Source organism: Triticum urartu, chromosome 6A (genome assembly GCF_056163025.1).
Source record: "Triticum urartu cultivar PI428250 chromosome 6A, HENAU_Tu73, whole genome shotgun sequence".
Taxonomy (NCBI): Eukaryota; Viridiplantae; Streptophyta; class Magnoliopsida; order Poales; family Poaceae; genus Triticum; species Triticum urartu.
Window position 1 is genome coordinate 192,592,268 of NC_141878.1, and position 16,175 is coordinate 192,608,442.

General features: G+C 47.7%; 1 protein-coding gene across 2 annotated transcripts; it reads right to left on the reverse strand.

The window, feature by feature from the left end:
* Positions 1 to 9,628: 9,628 nt before the first annotated feature.
* On the reverse strand, positions 9,629 to 13,040 carry LOC147964712 (uncharacterized). Of its 2 annotated transcripts, none has more exons than XM_087527448.1 (3): positions 12,726 to 13,040; positions 11,562 to 11,633; positions 9,629 to 9,926 (listed from the first exon to the last, which is right to left on the reverse strand). In XM_087527448.1, exons 1-3 carry the CDS (start codon positions 12,991 to 12,993, stop codon positions 9,838 to 9,840), a joined length of 429 nt encoding a protein of 142 aa, XP_087383574.1. In that variant the 5' UTR covers positions 12,994 to 13,040; the 3' UTR covers positions 9,629 to 9,837. The 2 variants fall into 2 exon arrangements, with proteins under 2 accessions (XP_087383574.1, XP_087383572.1); XM_087527446.1 differs by having other exon boundaries at positions 11,562 to 11,636.
* Positions 13,041 to 16,175: the final 3,135 nt, after the last annotated feature.

The window sequence follows — 16,175 nt, forward strand, 5'->3', positions numbered from 1 at the left end:
GTGAAAATGTCCACTTTTCTTCCCAATAGAAGATGTCTCCAAGTCAAAAGAGCATGCACAACTGCCGCCAACTCGAGATCATGAGTGGGGTAGTTCTTCTCATTAGGCTTCAACTGGCGAGATGTATAAGCAACAACTTTCTTCTTTTGCATCAATACTGCGCCAAGACCTTGGAGAGAGGCATCACAAAAGACCTCGTACGGCTTGGATTCATCAGGCGGAGTCAGAACTGGAGCAGTGACCAATTTCTCTTTCAAAGTGTTGAAAGCAATATCACACTCCGGAGACCAAACGTACTTGACGTGCTTCTGAAGGAGATTAGAGAGAGGCTTCGCGATCTTGGAAAAGTTTTCAACGAATCTTAGGCAATAGCTTGCGAGACCGAGAAAACTGCGGAGTTGCTTCATGTTTTGAGGAGGTTCCCAATTCACAATTGCAGACACCTTCTTAGGATTCACGGCAATGCCCTTGGCAGAGATGATATGACCAAGATAAAGAACCTCATCGAGCCAAAACTCACACTTGGAGAACTTGGCGTAGAACTGATGTTCTCTGAGCTTATCAAGAACCAAACGCAAGTGCTTGGCATGATCTTCCTTGTTCTTGGAGAAAACCAGAATGTCGTCAAGATAGACCAAAACGAAGTCATTGGTGTAGGCATTGAAGATGAAGTTCATCATGCGAGAGAACGTCGGAGGAGCGTTGGCAAGGCCAAAAGACATGACAATGTATTCATATGAACCAAAGCTTGTTCTGAATGCTGTCTTGGGAATATCTTCTTCACGAATGCGAATCTGGTGATAACCCATACGGAGATCAAGCTTGGAGAATACTTGGGAACCTTTGAGTTGTTCGAACAGCTCATTGATGTTGGGAAGTGGGTATTTGTTCTTGATGGTCTTCTTGTTCACTAGACGATAATCAACACAAAGTCGGTCCGTCCCATCCTTCTTCTTCACAAAAAGAACACCACAACCCCACGGAGAAGAACTAGGCCGGATGAGACCCATTTTCTCTTGCATATCAAGTTGCTTCTTCAGCTCCTTCAACTCTTTAGGTCCGAGCTTGTAAGGACGTTTGCACACAGGTTTCGTGCCAGGCTCAAGATCAATAACGAATTCAACTGGCCGGTGCGGAGGCATTCCTGGGAGCTCTTCTGGAAAGACGTCTTGATATTCGCAAATGACTGGAGTTTGAGAGATAGCATCCAATTCACCCTTCTCATTGAGAGAAAATAGACGGATAGTATCATCACGAGCAGCAAAGACAACTACATCCTCAGACGAATGAGTCAATTGAATCTGCCTGGCTGCACAATCAAGCTGAGCCTTGTGCTTAGAAAGCCAATCCATTCCGAGAATAAGATCAATATCCGAGTTACCAAGAACCACCGGAGAAGAGAGAAACTTGTAATCACCCAATGTGATAGACATATCGGGAGCAACCAAACTAGAAGTCAAAAGCTTGCCGGGAGAAACAACTTGCATGACTTTGGGCATAATCTCGGTATCAACATTGTGCTTCGATGCAAAAGGGCATGACAAAAAGGAATGCGATGCACCAGTGTCAAAAAGAACTTTTGCAGGAACATCGTTAACAGGAAGGTTACCCATTATCACATTTGACGAGTCCTCTGCCTGAGCTGCATTCATCAAATTGACCTTGGCATGCTTGGGGTTATGCTTGACCACAGCTGTACTTGTCGATCTGACAGGAGGAGGAGGAAGACGCCTCTGGTTGAGACACTTGTTGGCATAGTGACCCTTCTGTTGGCACTTGTTGCACGTGACCTCTGAAAGCGGACGGTGATACGGAGCACTCGATCTTGGAGCTTGAGACGAAGTCTTGTTATGAAAGCAGGGTTGGGTGGGTGGGAAGAACCACTGCCACCTTTGCTCTTCTGCTGATACGGCTGACGGAACGGAGGAGGAGGAAGCCAAAACTTCTGCTGCTTGGCCACTTGAGTAGAGGAAGAAGGAGTAACATCTCTGACTCGCTTCTTGGAAGCATCACACCTCAACTGAGCAGCCTCTTGCTTCAGTGCCATGTTGTAGAACTCATCATACCTCAAGGGCTCAAAGAGAACAAGAGCGAGCTGAATTTCTTCTCTGAGACCACCCCTGAACTGATATATCATGCTCTTCTCATCAGGGACGTTCTGCTTGGCAAAGCGGGCGAGCTTCTGGAACAACTTGTTGTAGTCATAGACAGACAAAGAGCCTTGCTTCAGATTGCGGAATTCCTCACGCTTGCTTTCAACCATGCTCTGCGAAATATGATGAGCTCGGAAATCTCAACGGAAATCATCCCAAGTGATAACACGTCCACCTCTGGAGTCCTTGTACTGCTGGAACCATTCTGCAGCTTGATCTTTGAGTTGGAAGGAAGCGAACTTAACAAAGTCCTCAGGCCTGACGTTACTGCACTCGAAATGCTTGCACAGATCCACAAGCCAATCATCAACATCGGTTGCCTCAACACAATTGCTGAAAGTCTTTGGCCCATTTGCAAGGAACTGGTTGAGTGTAGCAAAGTGACTCTGATTGCTGCCTTGATTCCCTTGACTGCCTTGATTGCGCTCTTGGAGATTTTGCATGATCAGTTGTGTGTTTGCATTGGTTGCGGCCATCACAGCTTGCCATGCCTCTGGAGGAGGTGGAGGTGGTGGCAGATCAGGATTCGGAGTCGTGCGCGTTGGAGGAGCCATCTTGAAGAGGGTGACCACCATTAGCACATTGATAGATAAAATATTGAAGCTGAATCCAACGGAATGAAAATTGCAACATATAGTCTTCACATCTGAACAAAATGAACGAATGCATTCCTCTTGAAATGGTCACATATCCATAAATTGAGAAGCCACGTAGAAATAAGGTAGAGAAATAAACCAACAAGGTACGGAACAAGAACGAATAATCGGTAAGAAATCCCAATCTCAAACCAATATCCGTGGAAGAAGAACTAGAGCTACTAGAATTCCCACCTATGAAACTCCCAACCTTTCCGGTTATGCAATCAGGTGTTGGGGATACAGGGGAAGCATAATAGCTCACCCAAACTAGCAAATCCTACATCCAGCTGTATCCATCCTTCAACACATAACCAAGAAACCTTCGGAAACCATCTACCTCAACCTTCGAAAAGCATCCGTTATACAAGTTATGGCGATACTCCCGAACTCCCGCCCCAGTACTGGGTGGCGTCGAGGTTATCTCACCAACGAACTGCATAAAAGAGATTTTCGATGTCGGCGTACTAAACTCAGGTATTCCAGAATTGCAACGATAAAATTATGATGACAACACCTCAGAGCTCAACTCCCCGGGACACTTCCACTAAACCCCTGACAGGAGGCACCAAGACAATGTTCTCATCATAAAACCATCGGAACGATTCCAAGATACCCGCGTGATCCTAAATTTTTTTTTGTGAAATTTGAGAAGAGAAGAGTCAAAACTCTACGTCAGGATGCCTTACCAGAGCGATGAGGAGACTGGGAAGTAAAAAGAATTCCTAATCTCTCCGATATATAATTCCTAAAAGACTCAAAACATTTTTTTAGACACAACTCGGCCGCTAAAAACGATCAAGGAATGGGGCTCCTAAGGTCGGGGAAGGCTCTGATTACCAACTTGTAACACCCTCGATGCGACTATAGCTCCCACGTGTCGAGGCACAACTTAGAGATATAATCGCATTGAAGGCATATGTCACAAGTTAGGCAATCTTCACAACATCCCATGTAATATGATAATAAAAAGGGAGATAACATAGTTGGCTTACACTCGCCACGTCAATCAAGTACATAAATAACATTACATCATCCAAAACACTCATGGCCCGACTACAGCGCCAAAATAAAGAGAACCCAACATGCGACAACGGTCCCAATCACCCCCAACTGGGCACCACTACTGATCATCGGGAAAGGAAACATAGTATCGTTGAGAGTCTTCGTCGAACTCCCACTTGAGCTCATACGCGTCTCCTGGAGCGGAATCATCAGGCCCTGCATCTGGTGTAATAGTAATCTGTGAGCCACGGGGACTCAGCAATCTCGCACCCTCGCGATCAAGACTATTTAAGATTATAGGTAAGGCAAGGTAAAATATGAGTGGAGCTGCAGCAAGCGACTAGCAAGTATGGTGGCTAACTTATTCGCAAAAGAGAGCGAGAAGAGGAGGCAAAGCATGAGCAAGAAGCTAGAGAACAACCTGCGCAAACATTACTCCAACACCGTGTCCACTTCCCGGACTCCGCCGAGAAGAGGCCATCACGGTAACACACTCAGTTGATTCATTTTAATTGAATTAAGGTTCAAGTTATCTACAACCGGACATTAACAAATTCCCATCTGCCCATAACCGCGGGCACGGCGTTCGAAAGTTTAATCCCTGCAGGGGAGTCCCAACTTAGCCCATGACAAGCTCTCACGGTCAACGAAGGAATAGACCTCTTCCCAAGATGTTCCGATCAGACTCGGTATCTCGGTAACTCAAGACACTTCGACAGGTTAAAACAAGACCAGCAACACCGCCCGAATGTGCCGACAAATCCCGATAGGAGCTGCACATATCTCTTTCTCAAGGCACACTCAGATGAGACATCCTACGAGTAAAACCAACCCTCAAGTTGCCCCGAGGTGGCCCCGCAGTCTACTCAGTCGGACCAACACACAGAGGAGCACTGGCCCGGGGGGGGGGGGGGGTTTAAAATAAGATGACCCGCGGGCTCCAGAAACCCGAGGGAAAAGAGGCTAGGTGGCAAATGGTAAGACCAAGGTTGGGCATTGCTGGAAAAGCTTTAATCAAGGCGAACTATCAAGGGGTTCCCATTATAACCCAACCGCGTAAGGAACGCAAAATCTGGGAACATAACACCGATATGACGGAAACTAGGGCGGCAAGAGTGGAACAAAACACTAGGCGAGAGGCCGAGCCTTCCACCCTTTACCAAGTATATAGATGCATTTAAGATAACATAGCAATATAATGATATCCCAACAATTAAATAAAAGATGTTCCAAGAAGGAACGGCCTCCAATCTTCACCTGCAACTAGCAACGCTATAAGAGGGGCTGAGCAAAGCGGTAACATAGCCAATCAACGGTTTGCTAGGACAATGGTGGGTTAGAGGTTTGACATGGCAATTTGGGAGGCTTGCAAGCAAGTGGTAGGCATCGTAGCAGTGGCATAGCAAAAGAGCGAGCAAACTAGCATAGCAAAGATAGTAGTGATTTCGAGGGTATGTTCATCTTGCCTACACAGTTGTCAGAGTTGACTGGATCCTCGAAAGCAAACTCAAAGGGCTCCTCGTTAGCGAACTCGTCTCCCGGCTCTACCCAAACAAGACAAACAAGCAACAAGGATACAATCAACCACGTGCAAACTCAAACAACACGATGCAAAGATGATATGCTATGCGGGATGCGATGCGGGATGCAAAATGCAAGATATGACAGGAAATGCATGAACCTGGCCTCAACTTGGAATTACAAGTGTGCCACTGGAAAGATGAGATGAAATCGCTTGAAAACGATATAAAGAACGCCGGAATCGGAGTTACGGTTTGGAAATGGCAAGCGATTCAAATATGACACCGGTCTGCGATTTACAGCAAGTAGGCGTCTAAATGCAACGGAATGAACATGCTACAGCCACCAAACATGACAACAAAATACATGGCAGGGAAGCATTCAAGATGCTTAACAAAAGTCTAGCACTGAGCTACGGCCAAATCATCCATTAACAGGATCAAACAAGCATGGAAAAAACGCAAATGGCAAACAGATCTCAGACTTTGCGAAATTAACACTTGTCTGGAATTTCAGATCATATAGCCCTCTTCGGAGCAACAAAACAACATGCTACAGGACCTGAATATGACAAAGAAAGACATTGCATGGAGCTACTCAACAAGCTTAACAAAAGTCCCTTAGTGACCTTGAGCCAAAAGGGATCACAAAATATAGTAACAAGCACACGAACATAGCAAAAACATAATCAGTTTTCAGACTTAGTGAAAACTGGGACATGCTGAAACATAACTCACGAAGGCATGTTTACGAGCTCGATGCACTCACCACGGTGCAAGTCATGGCAACACAAGCATACATCCCTTAATAAGGCACAAAATGCAAGCTATACATGGCAAGAACAATGGCATAGCATGCACGGATCAACTACAATAACATCGGCAAAATCGCAAACAAGTTGACGATCTGCCCAGATTCGCAACGAAGCAAAAGTAGAGCTCTATTGACTCAAGCTAGGGTGCTCCATAATTGCAAACAAAGACATGGATGGATAGAGCACTACAATATAACAAAACTCCCTTACTGATCATCCTCAAAAGTGGCACGGATCACTAGGAAACAACATGAACATATGGCATCATGAGATAAACAATCCCAGGACAGTGAAACTACTAAGTCCCTGAAAACAGAATTAGCAAGTGCACCACTTTGCAAGCTTGCATAAGTCACCACACACATCCTAAAAATACATGGGTTGCACCTCTGGAAATATGACAAAACCCTTAACAAAACATATGAAGAACTCACGGGCATATCATGCACACATTAATGATGGCAAAAATGACAAAAATGCTAAACGGAGTAACAGATCTAACAATTAACTCAAGTAGCCCTCTTCTAACAGCATTTCGGGCATCAATATGAGCTCAAATTAAAATGATGCAATGGAATGAAATGATGTACTCTCTGAGATGAACATTTTGATATGCTATATGCCCAAATCGGAGCTACAGATGCAAAGTTAGGAGGCCGCGAACAGGGGCATATGAACTAAAAATATCCGGGACTTAGTGAAAAAAATTAGGTCAACCCTGAAAACAGATCTGGATCGGGGCGGCGCGCGAACCGAGGTGGCCGGGCTCTCGCCGGAGCTTCTCGCCGGAGGAGGAGGGAGGACCGGCCGGGGCTCGGGGTCGCCGGGGTGGCGCCGGAGCGGGGAGCCGGCGAGGAGGAGGATGGAGCAGGGCGGCGCGGGGACCGGTGGCGGCGAGCACGGGCGGCGGCTGGCTCGCGCCGGCGAGGTGGCGGCTGCGCCGGCGAGGAGGAGGGCGGCGGCGGCTGGCGTGGCGGCGCCGGAGTCGAGGAAGCCGGCGAGGGCGCGGGCAGCGGGACGAGCCGGGCGGCGGGGCGAGGAACTGGGCCGCAAGGGACACGTGGCGGCTGACGGCTGGGTCGGACGGACGTGTCCGGCCCCGTCGGACGTGTCCGGCGGTGGCGGATCTGAGATTTAGGGTTTCGGGGAGAGGGGATCCGGGATTTTTTTTAGAAGGGTGAGGTATATATAGGCATAGAGGGAGCTAGGAGAGTCCAAATGAGGTGCGGTTTTCGGCCACGCGATCGTGATCGAACGCTCTAGGACATGGAGCAGAGTTTGGTGGGTTTTGGGCCAAATTGGAGGGGTTTTGGGCTGCAACATACACGAGGCCTTTTCGGTCCCTCGGTTAACCGTTGGAGTATCAAACGACGTCCAAATGGTACGAAACTTGACAGGCGGTCTACCGGTAGTAAACCAAGGCCGCTTGGCAAGTCTCGGTCCAATCCGGAAATGCTTAATCCCCACACACGAAAGAAAGTTAGAAATGACCACCGGAGGAGAACGAAGCGCCGGAATGCAAAACGAACAACGGGAAAAATGCTCAAATGCATGAGACGAACACGTATGCAAATGCAATGCACATGATGACATGATATGAGATGCATGACAAAGACAACAACACACGGAGACAAAGACCCGAACCCGAGGAAATAAATATAACTTAACGCCGGAAACGGCAAGAGTTGGAGTACAAATAGGGAAAGTTACATCCGGGGTGTTACATACCGGTCCCTTCTAATGTGCACCATGAAAGCAAACCGCAACTCCATCCTAACCGGCGAAAAACAGAGGCGCAATCAGCACACTAATTGGGCAAACCTACTCAAATCGAGTGTTCAAATGCACAACTAAGCTCAATCTAAACAAGAGGCGAGACTTACCCCTCGGGAACCCAGTCGTGGACGCGGCGGATCTCCAGCCCGATGCCTGCCTCACCAAATACTTCGAGGTCGCCGCTGCTCACCATTTTGCCCTAGGGTTCTTCCTCCTAGTTTAAATAGCTCTAGCAGCCCCCCACCTTTGAGCGCTCCGGCCGGGCGCACGGAAGGAGGCCGCGCCGCGGATCGAGCAGGTGGTGGGCGCCCCACCCGTGGCGTCGCAGGAAGGTGGCGGGCGTCACAGGTAGCTGTGGAGCATAGGCGCAGGGAGGTAGCGGCAGAGCAGGCCGCGCAGCTGGTGGCGGGGCAGGTGCTGGCCGCGGCGCAGGTGGCGGCGGCGGCGCAGGACAGCCGACCGGGCGGATGGGTGTGAGCTAGAATGATTTGGGGATTTAGTTGCACGGGCCTACATGTCAGCTCCGGACCCACGTCCATGCGGTCCCACGTGTAAGCTCCGGACCCACAACCACTAACGTCGGCGGACGGAATGGACTCAAATATGGCCGTTTGGCCTCGTCATAGTTGCTGTGCTCGGACTAGGGGCAAAACTGAGGACAATTCGCATCTGAGGGCAAAACTGAGCACATGGACACCACTGAGGGCAAAAGGATAATTAACCCTTTCTAATTCAAGTAAGACGGTGTAGCATGACAACTAACACCGTCAGTGAGTAATCGTGTAAATCACCCAACTGTATGCACGCCACATTTGATATATGAACTCCGAAAAGACTGGTTTCTATAGAAAAGAAGTAATACCCATGTTTTCTCCTCTTTCCAGCTCTCAAACTTCATTAGGGCATGTACAAAGGAAGCATGTTCTGAGTAGGATTTATAAGGCTGAAAAGGAAAGGCTCCTTACACTTACTCAGTCCCTAGACTTAAAAGCCGAGTCCATAATTCTAGAGACCACGGAGTTGGAAACTAAAGTGGATGCGGAGATGAGTGCGGGAGGAGGAACTGAAGTGGGCATTACGATCTAAGGTTCGCAAAGTTGTCCAAGGGGACGATAACACTCAATACTTTCATATGATCGCCAATGGCAAGCATAGAAAGAAAAGAATTTTTTAGCTTGAGGAAGACGAGGGGACGGTTTTAGGACAGGAAAACCTAAAAGTATACATAACCAATTACTACAGGCAGCTATTTGGGCCTCCGGAGGATAATTTCGTTTCCTTGGATGAGTCGAGGATTGAGGATGTTTCTCAACTTGCTGCGGATGAGAATGATATTTTGACCGCCTCATTTTTGGAGAAAGAGGTGTTTGAAGCTATTTCACAAATGAAGAATAATAAAGCTCCAGGACCGGATGGTTTTCCCGCAAAGTTTTATAAAAAGTGCTGGCATATTATCAAAAGGGATTTGATACCGATGTTCCATGATCTATTCTCTGGGCAGCTTCAGTTGTTTCATTTGAATTTTGGAACGATAACTTTGCTTCCTAAGAAAAGAGAGGCCGTGAGAATTGAGCAGTTCAAGCTGATCTGTCTTCTTAATGTAAGTTTCAAAATTTTCACCAAGGTTGGGATGTGACGCCATCGATTCAATCGTACACTAATCATACACGCAAATGTGTACGATCAAGATCAAGGACTCACGGGAAGATATCACAACACAACTCTAGACACAAATTAAAATAATACAAGCTTTATATTACAAGCAAGGGGCCTCGAGGGCTCGAATACATAAGCTCGAAAACACAAGAGTCAGCGGAAGCAACAATATCTGAGTACAGACATGAGTTAAACAAGATTGCCTTAAGAAGACTAGCACAAAAGCAACAATGATCGAAAAGGCAAGGCCTCCTGCCTGGGAGCCTCCTAACTAGTCCTAGTCGTCTGCGGTCTTCACATAGTAGTAGGCATCCTCCGGGTAGTAGTAGTCATCAGTGGCGTCGTCTGGCTCCTGGGATCCGTCATCTGGTCGCAACAATCGGGTATGGGGGAAAAGGAAGTAGCAAAGCAACCGTGAGTACTCATCCAAAGTACTCGCAAGACTTACATCAGATCTAAACTAAGTATGCATCTGTATCAAAGGAATGGGTTGTATCTGTGGACTACACTGCAGAATGCCAGAAGGGAAGGCGAAAAGCCTAGCCTATCGAAGACTAGCATCTTCTGGAAACCACCATCATGCAGCAACAGGAGGGAGTAGAGTAGCATAAAGTAAAGTAGTAGAAGTGTTATCAACCTCGGTCAGAGATCCTTTCTCGACTCCCTGCGAGAAAGCGATCCCAGAGCCATACTATCCAGTTATCATCACAATCCAATTCTCATCAGCATCCAGTTCTCATCACAAGTATCCAGTTCTAGTTGTATCGATCGGGATACAACTCCAAGTGTCCGTTACCGTAGGACAGGCTATCGATAGATGTTTTCTTCCCTACAGGGGTGCACCAACTTACCCACCATGCTCGATTAACTCCGACCGGACACACTTTCCTGGGTCATGCCCGGCCTCGGCCAAACAATACGCCGCAACCCGACCTAGGCTTAATAGAGAGGTCAGCACGCCGGACTAAACCTATGCTCCCAGGGATCATGGGCCATCTCCCCGGGAACTCCTGCACATTGCGTACGCGGCCGGTGAGCAGACCTAGCTACCTCCTTCAACAAGGTAGGTGATTTCCAGTCCAACCCGGCGCGCGCCGCTCAGTCGCTGACGTCTATTTAGCTTCGGCTGATGTATACGACGCAGAACGCCCATACTATGCCCACGTGATGGTTAGTGCTATCAGGCTAGAGGCCCCTCGGATCAAATATCCAAATCGTAGTGGATTAGGAACGCGCGGTAACGAACAAAGACTCACGATTGATGTGACCCCGTCGCCCCGTCTTGAGTACTTGCGGCAAGGGCTAAGAATGCCCGGCCACGCCTTGTAAGTATCTCGCAGGCACCTTCCAGGTCAACCCGACTCCACATCACTCGCAATTAAGCTCGCGCGGGTACCCCTCAGGGTCGACCCGTCTTTAGTAACATGGCTCAGTGTAAAGTCATAGTAACCATAGTAACGGTGTGTCTAACACCAAGGGGAAAACCCGAGGAATCACCCCCGGTGAATCCCACTCGATGTGATCATCAAGGCGAACGTAAGAGGATCCACCCTCGAGGTTCACACTTGAGGGGTTGCACGACAGAGCGGTAACGGAAGTGGTTAAGGAGGAAATCACCCTCGATGACCTCGACCGTATAGCTACACTACAGAGATCTCATCAGGAGTGATGTATGAGGTTCACCCTCTGCACTCGATTGTAACTCTGTAGTGTCGTACAACTAGGGGGGTGATGTGCGGTGTCGGGGCCTGGACGTCGATCACGTTGATCGAGTCATCGAACATAAAGCAAGGCAACTGGGACAAGGTGGGGGGGTCACTGATGGATCACTAACCAACCTATACTAAGCAGTTTAGGATAAGCAGGTAAGGTATGAAAGCAGGTAACAACAACAGGCTATGCATCAGAGTAGGATCATACAGAAAGCAGTAGCAGTTCTAATGCAAGCATGAGAGGGAAAGAAATGGGCGATATCGGAATGCTCAAGGGGGGTTTGCTTGCCTGGTTGCTCTGGCAAGGAGGGGTCGTCGGGGATGTAGTCGTACTCAGTCGCATCAACGTCGGTCTCGGGGTCTACTGGAGAAGAAGAGGGGGAATAAACAGTAAATACGGGGAAAAGAAGCATCGCAAAACATAACGTGGCAATATGCTGTGCCGGGTGTGACCTAACGTATGGCTACACGATATGGTGAAGGGGGAATTCAACCGGGAATGTTTTCCCGGTTCCGGACGTCTGTCAGACAGATGAACCGGAGGGGAAAAGTTCAACGTTTGGTATGCTAGGGACGTGTGATAGACGAACGGAGGGCGTATTCAGATTCGTCTCGTCGTTCTGAGCAACTTTCATATATAAAGTTTGTCGATCCGGGTGACGGATTATTTTAATATGATTTTCTAAAGTTTTTATTAATTTCTGGAATTTTAATTATTTATTTCAACATTATCCAGAATAGTAAATGATGACATCAGCATGACATCATGCTAACGTCAGCAGTCGACTGTGCTGTTGACTGGGTCAACTACTTGTGGGGCCGTTCTGTCATAGTCTAACAACTAATTAATAGTTTCAATTAACTAATCAAGTTAATTAGGTACTAAACAGAGTTAATTAAGTTAATTAATTACCTAATTAATTAATTAACTAATTAATTATTTTTATTTTTAAATTACATTTTCTTTTTCGTTTTTTTTGTTTTTCTTTTTTACAGAAAAGGGCATGGGGCCCATAGGCCAGTGACCCAGGTTCATAGCGGGCGGGCGTTATCGGGCAGGGCGTGGTCTTGGGCGCCCATGCCCGAGGCCACCGCAGCGGGGGCGCGAGGCCCTGGCAGGCACAGCCGGCCTCGACCGGGAACGGCGGTGACCAGTGGCGAAGGGGCGGTAGGGCGTGACACGGCGTCGCTGGCATTGCGGGGCGAGGACGGCGGACGAGGCCGCCGCGGGGTGCAGGGGCGGCCCGAGCGGCAGAGCTCCGGCGGTCGCGGGACAGAGGCGGGGCGCGGGCGCAGTGAGGGCGACGAGAAGGGCCGCGGTTCGCAGGCGCGCGCGTCGGGTGTGGCCGGCGCTACACGGGCGCGACCGGCGCGTGGCCACGACGGGGTGAGGCGCGGGGTGTGGTGGACGCATCAGGGCAGAGGGGGAAGAGGAAGACGGACGGCGGCTCACCCCCGTTGCAGGGGAACGCTGGCGAGGCTCGGAGGAGCCGCGGTTGAGGAGGAGGTCGAGGACGAGGCAACGCGGGGCGGCTCCGGCGAGGATCGGTGTCGATCGGCGCCAGGGGCAGCGGCGTCCAGGAGGCAGTGACGACGGCGGACCGGGGAGGTTTGGCGCGACGGGGGCGGCGCGGCATCGGGGTCGGGGCGGTGAGGCGGCGCCGGCGAGGTGACGCCGAGGAGGAGGACGAAGGTGCGGCGGGGTTGGTGATGGGCGGCATCGGGGGCGATGGGATCGGGGCACTCGCCCGATCCAGATCACGCGATGGTGGGGGGGGGGGGGGGGGGGGGGGGGGGAAGGGAGGTGTGAGTGGGGTTCGTGGGGAGGGAGAGTGGGCTAGGGTTTACGGTTGGGTAGTGGGGGGGGGGGGGGGGGGGGGTATGGGAGAAGCAGGGAGAGGTGGGCCGGCCTGGTTCGGGAGGCCAGCTGGGCCGATTGGCCCCGTTGGGCCAGGGGGCCTTCTCCCTATTTTTATTTTTGCCTTTATGTATTCGGTTTTCTCATATATGGCACTGTGTGTACTTATTTAGGCTATCAAAAGATTAAGAAAAAATATTAAACTTGGCTCATAATTTGTATTGCAACTTTTGACACTGCCATAAAATGTCCGAGGTTAATTTGAAGAGTTTAGAATCATGTTTGAATTTAAAAAGTTCATTAAGATGCTGTTGGGCCACTAAATAAATCCCTAGGGGCAATTTGGGAATCCAAAAGTGGTTGGTTCCAACATGAAAAATATCCAGGGATTATTTGCCACACTTTGAACATTTTAGCTTTCATGTTTGAAAACTTTGAGTTTTGGACTTTAATTTGAATTTGAAATTTGAACCGGATTTGAATCAAAGTGATATTAGCAACAGTAACAATGATGACAAGGCATCATTAGAAGGGGATTACTGTAGCTGATCTATCGGGGTGTTACAAATCTCCTCCACTACAAGAAATCTCGTCCCGAGATTTTAGTGGGGAAGTAAAGAGTAACTTCGGGTGAACTGACTCTTATAGGGTTAATTATCTGCTGAACAATTCAGGGAATGAGGCAGAAGTATCTCTCGAGTTGAAACTGAATAAAATATTGAGAGCAAAGTATGAAGGTACCATGAGAAGTCTTAACGAGCAGGCAATCATGCGATGCCTAATCAAAAGGTGAAAGGGGTTCAGAGCAACAACAATAAAAATTGTTGCGTCTGATACTAGAATATATACTAGGAAGGTGGCTCATGAATTACATGCGAACGCAAGTGAAAAAGGATACTTCGGAATCAAGGATGTACAGGAGTCAGGTTTCGATCCTGTGGAACTATGGGTTATGGGCCCACCATGTGGTTTGAAAAGTAGAAAGGGCGCTAGCATTTGCACGGTCATGATAGCAAGGCATGTCAGAGGGCAGACTGTTAGTTATGTCGGCAACAACGTCGGTACCAAGGGCGAGGGACGAAGAGAACCATTTTCCTGCTTGTTGAATGAGGTGGGCCATTAGGCAAGGTTCTCGTCCATCGGTGGCTGCCGGAATGTCATCAACAATAGTAACAGGGTCTTACTGACAGAGAGATACAACGAGGTGTTTATATAAGCAGGGAAATATTACTGCTTATATAATATAGATCACAATAAGGTTTAAACAAACCAATGGAAAGGAAAAAGTAATTATCAGATTAAACAGAACAATGGAAAGGAAAATGTGTTTAAACACATATTTCAGGGGTATATCCTTCCCAAGGACAAGCAGAGCATGGTATCCACGACAGGATAGAAGTATAAAACCATTTAGGTAAGGGGAAAGGAATTTCATGACATTACCCATACAACGGTGTTTGGATAATGGATAAAGAAGATTTAGTATCGTGCTTCAAATGTTCTTATTGGAGATTGGATTACCACAGACATGCTTCGAGATAGCATTGACATGGTTTCAAGCAAAGGTCAGACTTTGGATACACCAAGGACCCATCGGAAACAACTTAGAAAATAAGTCATACCATTTTAGTAGGGAAAAGATGAGGGTGTGGCCGACGGGCTCAGTAGCAATCCATCAACATGTCAAAAAGGATGTATTCCCAAAATCAATATGATCAAGTTTGTGTTGGGGGGGGGAGATAAGAATGTTGTTGATGCTGACACAAATCATCGAGAGGCAAATATGGTATTTCTATCCATGAATTCAATTGGCATCTCTGAAGAAGCCAAAGTGTTGACGGTGGTCAAGACAAATTTTGTCGAGAGACTCTGAGAAAATGCCACCGAGCAGAAAAGGAAGGATGAAGTGAAAGCTATGAGAACCACGGATTCGACACAAGCTCAAAGTCAAGCTTGTTGTTCGAGGAGAAATGATAAGATGAGGAAGATCGACGTAAGCTTAGCTCATCGTCGGAAGTTGCTCCAGGCATAAGGACCAGGTAGCACAGTTAAAAGTTGACACGATAAAAATATAGCCGATCAGGCTAGGAATGATGTGATGGGGTATAAAACTCCCCAATATCATGTACTAGGTGTAATGCCGGAAGGTAAATCGGAGTAGGGGTTGGACGGGGTAAATGATTTGCAGAGGATAAGTATTTTAACTTATCTGGTAAATGGAATCAAGGAGGAAATATGGTCGGGACCATAACTACAAGGGATCCAATTCACGACACTAGAAGAACTATTCAAATGATTAAATATCCTTGCAAGAAGCTTTCATGATAAGTCCCACACCATTTTCGTGGGCATGAACACAAGGTTCAGGGTCGACTCCCACTTCTACAATGCATAACCTTTCATTTTACTTCTCGCTCTTGATGAAGCCGTAGTATTGAAATTTTATCTGACGAAAGCCAGTAGAGTATAATCCGCATAACTTTCGAGTTCACACAAATTAGGGAAGGCATAGGTTCAACCCATCGGGGCATCTTAGGAACATATATCATAAATTTCAAGAATAATAACACAAGCTCGATAGTAGAGCATGCTTGTGAAAGCGGAGGATACAATTTACCAAAAGCATTACGTATCCGAGGAAAGGCTCACCAGCTTATTGAATATGAAGGACGTTATCGGATAAAATCTGAAAAAATGGGTCTGGTGGTCCACAAGGGATCTGATGTGAGCATCAATATTTAACCAGAGGAAGAAAGAATGCAAGGAGATCAGATTATAGAAACAACCGACTAACTCAAAGCTCAATTGCAAGAGGGATTAAGAATTCCAAGACAAGGGATCAGAAGCAATGCTCTGATAAGGGATGGATAGGTAGAATAGCCTTAGGGGTACAATCGATGGTGATTTGATTGATCGAGATTCAGCACATGTTAGAATGACGTCTGAGCCGGAAGGATGAATTCTAGGATCTGATTGAGGATTGCGAGCATTCGCAACATATTGTATCAATGAACTCATAATGATAATGACAAAGGCTGACAATAA

What these genes read in the sequence shown, in the direction of transcription:
- LOC147964712 (XM_087527446.1), bottom strand. Translation starts at nt 12,993, where the DNA reads ATGCCGCCCATCACCAACCCCGCCGCACCTTCGTCCTCCTCCTCGGCG. An exon ending in AGCGTTCCCCTGCAACGGGG is followed by an intron (nt 11,637 to 12,725) that starts GTGAGCCGCCGT and finishes CTTCTTCTCCAG; the next exon opens with TAGACCCCGAGACCGACGTT. An exon ending in CTCCTTGCCAGAGCAACCAG is followed by an intron (nt 9,927 to 11,561) that starts GCAAGCAAACCC and finishes TGTTGCGACCAG; the next exon opens with ATGACGGATCCCAGGAGCCA.